Here is a 9,462-nt window from a genome sequence, read left to right on the forward strand (position 1 = left end):
TATATATATATATATATATATATATATATATATATGATATATAAATATATATGATATATATCTATATATATCATATATATTATATATATGATATATAAACATATATGATATATATGTATGTATAAATATATATGATATATATATATATATATATATATATATATATATATATATATATATATTATATATATATATCTATATTATATATATATATATATATATATATATATATATATATATATATATATATATATATATATATATATATATATATATATATATATTCACACACACACACACACACATATATGTAGCATATCTATTTATGTGCACACCAGACAAAATGGCATTTGTGACAGTCTTTGAAGAACAAGCTCCAAAGGGGCGACGGACGGGATGGAATTAAACGACCCTGAGTTTCGAGGAGTAACCGTTCTCCTCCAGCCACTGGACTATGACGTCATAGTTGGCGTCCATCCAGGCGACGTTGTTCTTGACCTTCTCTTCTGCCTGTTGGACGTTCCTCTGGTTCCCTTCCAAGGACACCGTCCTCCTCCTCAAAAACGACTGGACCTGAAAAGTTGTGATATGCTTCGTGGTTAAAGGACTGTTAAGATCTCACAGTGAATTTCAATTGAACAAAAAGTACTATGTATATGAGAAATGTTTATTTTGCGTGATCTAGTTAATGCTTGATAGTATTGCTGAATACACAGAACAACCGACCTTACCTTTTCGAGTTCCTGTTTTGTGTTGAAGGTTTGTGTTACCCTCTTCATTACATCGCCTCTCCTCCTCTTCTTGCTGTGAAATGGAAGTAAAAAAAAATGCAGAGGGACATATAGGTTGACATCGTTTGTCTTAGCATTTATATTCATATTTATTACGTTATTTATTTTAATGTATATGCTACTGTGTTCACATTATATATTAGTGAAAGGACAAGACTTACAATGTATAAATATTGTTCCAATTAAGTGTGAGGTAGTCCCATATCAAGGAGCGTCCCACATCATTGTTACTCATGGCTCTTAACACATATATAGCATCTTGAAGTCTTATGCCATTACCCGAGTTCATGGCCATCTCGAGGTATCTGGAAAAATTAAGAAATTAAGGAAAACTTCAGCACGCATGCGCACCTTCTCCTCACTCTGTCTGTTTGTCTCTCTCACTTTTTGAACATCAAAATAATCCCTGACAGCCAAAACATTACACCCTTGGGTTCGATACAATAACCGACGACCACCTGACCCAAAGCTGCTTCTCCTAAAAGTGTGAGGTAGTAGAGCTACGCCATGAAACCACGAGAAGTCAGTGAATATCAGCTTCACTTCAGAAATTCTGGATGCTTTGAGGTCCTGGCACTTCCTACCATTGTGCCATCCATGAGCAGAGCACCATACCCGGATCTATTTTTTTCTGAATTTCCCTGACAATATCTCTCTTTCCCAACCGCCACCCCTCTCACATATGACGACGTACCTAGATAGGATCCAAGCCTGTTTTGTGCAGGACATAGAGTGGAGAAGAAGCTTTTTCTCGGTAGCGACGCTGGTGGTAATGTACTGGTCCCAAGCGAAGTCCCACTCGGCCTCTCCGCCTTCGGCGATGGCGTGACAGCACACCGTTGCTTTGAGGTTTGGCGAAATGATACTGAAATGTTTATAATGATATATCTAGATTAGCTCATGGGGATTATATTCACTTTGGTAGAGTATCTGGTCCTTATTAATTTGATATGATAGCAAGTTTGATAATATTAGTCACAGTGCTTATTATAATGATCATGAAATTATATGTAGAGTAACACTATCACCAATGAATGTAATGATATTATCGACAATTATAATATTAAGATAAAAAATGACAACAGTAATATAATACTGATGCAAAGAAGAATTTACACAGTCATTATGCTACACACACTGCGCTACACCTACCTCGTATTGTCCGGATGAGACATCCAGTGCCTGTAGAGAGTGAGCACCTTGTCGAGACAGTCCTTGTGGCCCAGTTTACAAGCCCACGTTACAGCGATTTTCCTCTTCTGTTGCTCCAAGAAAGAGTCCTCTATTTTGTTGTCGAACCCAACAGACTCGTAGAGCGGCAACACCAAATCCAGGAGGTAGCGCTGGAAAGAACCAAATGTTTTTATACGTGCATTTGAATACATACATACACGTACACATACACACATATATATGTGGTGTATATGTATGTATGTATGCATGTATGTATGTATGTATATGTATATACATATGTATATATGTATCTGCATATGTATATGTATGTATATATGTTTTTATGCATGCCTGTATATATATGTATTATGGGTGGGCTAATTAGTGCTAGAATTAGTTGTATTGTTACGTTTTATTAAAATATCAGTCATTCATTATTTCGTTATTTACATACATATTTGCCATGTCGGATTTCATCATATGATTTAATTATCTAATTAATGAATTTTCCATGTGACCTGGCTTAATACAATCTATTTTTTTCTTTATCTATCTAGATGAAGAAGGGAACATTCCACGTGAACCAATAACAGGATATGATAATATTCGAGGATATTGGCTGTACTTGAAGTAGATACTTAGATACCGAGCTATGTTTCGGTGGCTGACTCGAGTTCACTCCTTGGCTGAATTCACTGATCTTTAAAGAGAAACTGGATCCAATCTTTATTTTCAGATCAGTGGCTGACTCCGACCACGCTGCCACCTGCCTTTCAGTCAGCTTCTATATTACTCTCCACAGGGAGAGTGTCTCTACCTATGTTTACTCCCGGCGAAGTCTTTTGTTTAGTGTTATTTTATCTATTAAAGGTTGTTTGGGATTGGATTTTTTTTTATAATATATTTTATTATTATTGTACATAAAAGAAGTATTAAATACAGTTATTTTGTTCATCGATATGCTTCTTTTTATTTGGACATAAGTACGAACTTGCTATGGGCACCAGATAATATCATAGATACACACACACACACACACACACACACACACACACACACACACACACACACACACACACACACACACACACACATATATATACACGCACACGCACACACACTATATGTATATGACTATATGTATATATGTATATTTATATATATATGTATATGCATATGTATGTATATAATATATATATATATATATATATATATATATATATATATATATATATAAATATATATATATCACATATATTTGTATCTATATACATACATATATGTATATATATATATACATATATATATATATATATATATATATTATATTATATACATTAAACACACACACACATTATATATCTATATTATCTATCTATCTATCTATCTATCTATCTATCTATCATATATATATATATATATATATATATATATATATATATATAGATATATATATTATATATATGTATACATGCATGAATTAAAAAGATATATATACACACATGTATATTTGTATATATATATATATATATATATATATATATATATATATATATATATATATATATGTATATGTATATTATGTTTTTATGTGGATGTGTGAGCAAGTCATATATTGTAAATAGGTGATTAAAACAATTCGTTATCTCAACTATGGTTTCACTGGAGACAAATGAATCTTGTGAGAATCCAGGTCTTACCTTGAGAGCGCCGAATCCACTTCTGCGTTTGAACATACTCTCTATGTAACAGAGTTTATTGACGCCTGTAGCCCAAGGCAGATATTCACTTTCTTTCCGCAAATATGCATACACGTCAATGGCAATCTTGTAGCTGAGATGACCTGGAAGGTACCCATGTTTTTGCTTATTAAGAAATCATAAAACTGATTTCAATCGCTAATTTTGTAACTTCTGCATATATTTTAACTGCTCAAAAACATGACCATTCGCTGTATGTTAGTATATTTAAATATGAAAAGGAGAGTGATAATAATTCTTGGATATTCATGTACACACAGAAAACGGCTGTCTTTTTCTTTACTGGAAAAGAAGAGAAGAAAGAGGCACGGATAAGAAAGGTGAAGATTACTGTACCAGCTCTGGCAAGGTTCATGGCATCATCGATAATCTGTCCTCTGTTGACGGGACAAATAACCTGGTGGTCCTTCTTCAACTGCTGGATAATAAGATTCCAGTTGTGGTCGTCGTAGTTGACTCTGTAGTAGCCCGTCTCCTGTAGGTTGAAGATGACCCACTGGTCCTTCGGGGGAAGGGATGAGACGGTGATGTGGTCCTCAGAGTCCTTCATCCATAGACTGGCTTGAGTCTGGTTGAAGTTGGCCTCACTCTGGGTCGTGTAAGTCAGTGGCACCCACCACTTGTAATCCGTGGTGTTGGAAGAGTTTGCGCTCCTTTCTAAGAGGAACCGCTCCTGGAAATAAAATCAGGATATATGTATATATGACCCAATAATATGTTAAGTGAATGTTTCCTCTCTTCCACTGAGTACAAGCTCACCTGGGTTAAAATGGCTGAGGTTCCGTCGGGGCTCCTCGTCACCTGGATGACGGGGTAGCCCATCTGCAGCGTCCACGTGTCCATGATCATCTTAACAGTCACGTTCTGGGGTAGAATGCCATCCTCGTGAGCCGCCATAGTCAGATGCATCCACAGGTCGTCTTGCACAGAACTATTGTATGTGCTAAATGAAAATGGAAATAGATACAGGAGAATAATAATAATAAGAAGAACGTGACTTAAACATTGAGAAAGTAACACAATACATATTTCAAACCTTTAAGCTAAGATGAGACATTATTGCACCCTGTTGGTATCACATGCCATAGGGCACACTTTTGATATAAGCATATTTACAGTGCTTTTAAGTAGTTGTTCAGTCCCTTCCTAAATGTTGCCTCAGTGAGGTAGTGGGTCATCATCCGGATGATAGACGATCCTAGGTTGTTGTAGAAAGAAAACACATTAGATAAGCACTGATACGGACAAAGAAATACCCTAACACCAAAATAATGAAAAAATACCGACCTTTATTGTAGGATATGTCATCAAAGACTTCAAATATTTCGTCGGGGTCCGAGACAGGAATGCTGATCCTGTGGGAGGACTCTAGGCTGTCTAAACCGAACACATTATGGACGATTTCGACGAGGGTTGTTTCCATTGTCTTCCACGATGGTTCTACCTTTTGAACGGAAGAAAAACAAAATGCTGTTCACTTTCACCACTTAATCCTTGCACCTTCACAGTACTAGTAATCCGCGTGATTCATATTTCTATTTTCGCCCTCTCCCTAAACTCACACAGATATGCTATAGGTATAGGCATTATCTGTTATTCATTGAGTTTATTATGAATATCATGCCTCAAGTAACTTACATGATCTACACCAAGGTAACTTATATAGGTCGCGAATCCCTCGTTGAGCCACAGGTCGTCCCACCACTTGGGCGTCACCAGATTGCCGAACCACTGGTGAGCCAACTCATGGGATACAATTTCTGCAGTAATTGACTTGTCGACTGGAGTTGAAACTTGTGCGTCGTACAAGAGAAAACTTTCCCTGTTTAGATTGAGAGCAGATTTAACGGCATGAATTCTGTCATAGTTGGGAATACTACTGTGCATGCTGTTAGCAATTAAGTTACAAGATATTTCATATTTAACAGAGAGGTATGTAGTTTTCCTGTTAGAGCTCCACAATAATTATATACCACCTAGTAATAATTCCTTCAAAAAGATGAGTTGAAGTTAGCCTATTAAATAAGTACCCCTTATTTCTCTCTTAACGTAAATGCGTTACATCCTTATTCTCGACCCTAACATTTTCTTCTCTCTCTCTCTGTATAAAAAATATATTATTAATCCAGGCTCCTAAATAAGAAGGTCTAGGATCTCCATCACACATTATTATTCTAAAGTGGGCTTAATTCGTAGGTGGTTGACTATTAATGATTTCTTGTACTGAACTGTGCTTCTTACATAGTTATGAGAATAGAAATATTGATTACTATTAGCTCCAGTGAGGGGTAATTGCATACAAAAATCCTCTTGAACATAAACATATACTAGTAACATACCAAAATTATTTTTTCAAGTGATAACAGTGATAACCAACATTCAAAATAATGTTACATAAGGGTGCTATGATATTCTATACTAACGTCATTGCATTACCTGTAAGTTATTAGACCCCAGTTCTCCATAGCTCCTGCAGAGAAGTCTGTTAATGCAATCATGTCCATCTTCGGGAGGGGATAAGACACGTTGAAATAATCTTCAAAGAAACTTAGGATCTTGGGACCCACCTCATTTGCATACTCTGCTTGATCTATGGTCTCTTGTCGCGCCCATACTGCCAGAGAGAATTTCTAGTTAGAATGTTAAGCACTTTCACCCCTGACCATGCTGTTTTGCACATGCTTACGGTAACAATGATTCACTAAGGTGCATTATGAAAACTAATTATAATGATATTATATATTCGTGTATCAGTAGCGTAATAAGTCTGAAATCAATTACGTTTTTTTCACAAGAATATATGCAAGAAAGGTTCTCTCTCTCCCTCGTAAACAGACAGACATTAACGCTGATAAAACATTGTCACTACTCAACCAATCTTCGAAAAAACCTCTCATTACCTCGAAAGGCTATGCGGTCATTCACGGTCGAGTTGATCTGAACGTAGTCTGACACGATGAAGGCGACGAGGTAGGTGGACATGGGGACGCTCTTCTCGTAACGGTCCCACACCCATCCCTCCTGTCCTTCACTGTTGGATTAGAAAATCAACTTCGATTAAAGAATGTAGTGGAAGGTATTAAGAATAACATTTTAATATTAAGTATAGAATAACATTTGCGTTTAAAGAAGTACTACTCACACAGGCACAGTTTCGGCGATGGGCATGTTGGAGAGGGTCGTCATCCCAGATTCCCTTGCGAGGTGAATTTCGAAGGTTGCCTTCAGTGCGGGCTCGTCGAAGCAAGGAAAAGCTTTGCGGGCGGCGGTGGGCTGGAACTGTGTCGCAGCCACATGTCTGGAAAGATATAGTTTTAATATGCAAATTTTATTCCTTGGTATACTGTAAAATATACGTTGTAGACAACAAAGGGACATTCACCTGGTGTTGCCGTCAACATCCTTGTAGGTCGCCCTGTAGAAGCCATGCATCTCATCGTTAAGATAACCAAGGAACTCCATGGACAGGATGTACGTTTTTCCCTTCTGCAGCTCTTTCCTCAAATGAGCGATGTAGAACTGACGACCATGATCATACTCGTGTTTCTTGATCCTCAAACCTCGGCGTTGTGCTTGGTTCGAAGTATACACCTGAAACAGAAGAGCATAATTCTGAAACCTCCATATGAAACAAAGCAATCAGCTTCAGTTTCCAAATATCAAGCCACGTTTAAATGTGCTAGATCCGCAACATGTGGTAACCATTAAACAACGTATTGAAGCTGGTGCCTACCCTTATGGTGTCATTTTTAGTGACGATATCGGATATGTGGAGAGTGATGTTGGAGGTGGGTTCGAGAACCTCCATCTCTACCTCCATATAGCCGATGATGCTGAAGTTGCCATTGATGAAGGGTTGAAGTTTGACTAGGTAATGGAGTGGCTTAAGGGCTCGAGACAGCCGCACATCGAAGTTCTCAGCTTTCTTTGTTGTAATTAGCGATGATGTAGATGCCTCAGTCTGTTGAAAATGGACATGTGGTTTACTTTGTTAATAATAATGATAATAACAAAAACACTGGAATTTGCTAAGTAAAGACTGAGGGACATACAAAGTAGTTATTATATGGATAAGGCTTGGTAACCTAAGTGCTGAAATATCCCTTTCCATGTCAAGTTATGTAGAAAACTGTTTAATGTCACTATCACGTACGAAACTGATTTCATCTCCCAAAACAAGAACTTTAGTGAGATTGTTACCTTTAGAAACAAAAAGTGTGGAATAGCGGACACTACTTGCTAGACGGGATTAGATAGCTCTCAATTTTAGCCTCGAGTTCATTATCACCGAAATCATGTTATTCAAAGGATTATCAACTTAAGGGTATACCTAAAAAAGAGTTTTCTGGCACGTACAAGTGTTTCGAATTTTACTATAAAAGCATCGGACGCCGACAACTTTTTTTGGTGTCGTGAAAGTTTTCATTCTTTGGATGAAGGCCTAACAAGTAGAGAAAGAAAACTATTGAACGCCACTTGGAATGCCAAGCATTCGAAGCTAGATTGTTTGAAACATGAAACTGGTTGGACAACAGCTTGATTAACTGATTATTTAAGATCATCTGCCGCGTCAACAGCTAAAGTCATTAGCGGCGAATACCTTGTGCTTTCTCCTTTGAGGCTCTCACATAAGCTTTGAGTAAAGAAAATAGACCCAAAGTACTTCACCTTTTGGATAAAATGCATTGGGTTTGTTCCTAAACAGAGGGAAGGATGAAACTTTCCCCTTTTGTGGAAATAACCAATGTCATACTGGAGAGAATTTGAACCCGTTGTATGTTGCCCACTGCACAACCTGATTTACTGCAATCTGCATGTGTCCTTGCACATCCTGTAAGCTTCCTCCTGAGCATTATAGTGTGAAGTCATCCACATACAGACTACACGAAACAGCACTTGGAATGATGTTTATGATGTCATTTATAGCGATGACAAACAGGATCACACTTAAGATACTCCCTTGCGGGACCCCTTCCGGCGGATCTTCCTGGTTAGAATAGCTGTTTCCCACCCGCACTCTAAAACTCCTATCAGCAAGGAAGCTTCTTATGAAGGTAGGTAATGCTCCTCTTTAATCAATGGCACACAGCTTCATAAGTATGACATGCTTTCAAGAAGTATCGTAAGCCTTTTCGAGGTCAAAGAAAATTTCTGAAAAGTCCCTTTACCGATTCAACTAAACTTCTGTTTAGAGGTTGTTGGATTATTCAGCACCAAAACGAAAAATATCCACCGTAATTTTGTACGAAAAGGGGGTCAAATCTCGGGTTCGTCTTTTCAGTTTGGAAAGTTGGGTAGTTCGTTTCCTACTTTTTATATTTGACGATAAAATACTAAATCACAGACTCTGAGAGTATTATCTTAATACAGACGTTTTTGGTTTTAAATAAACAAAAAGGCAAAAGTGACATCCCTGATCCCATAAGGACAAAGGGAGGACACACCCACGCGCGCGCACCTCTGTGTATGTGTGTACGTGTGTGCGCGCGCGCGCGTGTGTGTGTGTACGTGGTCGTATGTGTGCGCGTGTACATGTGTGTGTGTGTGCGCGCGCGGTTGTGTGTGTGTGTGTGTGTGGGCGCGGTTTGTGTGTGGGCGCGTAAAGATATACTTAAATACATATCTACTTGTATACAAACACAAATGAATATACATATACATGTGTTTATACATGTTCAAATAATGCACTTGCATGGTTAACGCAGGTCATATTAGGCTACACAGTAATGAAGCATGTT

General features: G+C 37.5%; 1 protein-coding gene across 3 annotated transcripts in view; it reads right to left on the reverse strand.

The window, feature by feature from the left end:
- Nucleotides 1–290: 290 nt before the first annotated feature.
- Nucleotides 291–9,462, reverse strand: part of LOC119593635 (aminopeptidase N-like) — a 9,871-nt gene continuing 699 nt past the window's right edge. For 2 of the 3 annotated variants that reach the window (XM_037942590.1, XM_037942597.1), the window contains exons 3-18: nucleotides 7,458–7,685; nucleotides 7,107–7,315; nucleotides 6,867–7,022; nucleotides 6,625–6,755; nucleotides 6,161–6,338; nucleotides 5,363–5,546; nucleotides 5,012–5,168; nucleotides 4,841–4,922; nucleotides 4,484–4,667; nucleotides 4,061–4,397; nucleotides 3,665–3,807; nucleotides 1,944–2,134; nucleotides 1,486–1,656; nucleotides 953–1,096; nucleotides 732–804; nucleotides 291–573 (exon numbers count right to left, since the gene is read on the reverse strand). In XM_037942590.1, the coding sequence (XP_037798518.1) occupies nucleotides 403–573; nucleotides 732–804; nucleotides 953–1,096; nucleotides 1,486–1,656; nucleotides 1,944–2,134; nucleotides 3,665–3,807; nucleotides 4,061–4,397; nucleotides 4,484–4,667; nucleotides 4,841–4,922; nucleotides 5,012–5,168; nucleotides 5,363–5,546; nucleotides 6,161–6,338; nucleotides 6,625–6,755; nucleotides 6,867–7,022; nucleotides 7,107–7,315; nucleotides 7,458–7,685 (2,739 nt within the window). In that variant the 3' untranslated portion in view covers nucleotides 291–402. Of the gene's footprint in view, nucleotides 574–726; nucleotides 805–952; nucleotides 1,097–1,485; nucleotides 1,657–1,943; nucleotides 2,135–3,664; nucleotides 3,808–4,060; nucleotides 4,398–4,483; nucleotides 4,668–4,840; nucleotides 4,923–5,011; nucleotides 5,169–5,362; nucleotides 5,547–6,160; nucleotides 6,339–6,624; nucleotides 6,756–6,866; nucleotides 7,023–7,106; nucleotides 7,316–7,457; nucleotides 7,686–9,462 lie in introns of all 3 variants that reach the window. The other variant, XM_037942603.1, reaches the window with a different exon arrangement.

Source organism: Penaeus monodon, chromosome 3 (genome assembly GCF_015228065.2).
Source record: "Penaeus monodon isolate SGIC_2016 chromosome 3, NSTDA_Pmon_1, whole genome shotgun sequence".
NCBI lineage: Eukaryota > Metazoa > Arthropoda > Malacostraca > Decapoda > Penaeidae > Penaeus > Penaeus monodon.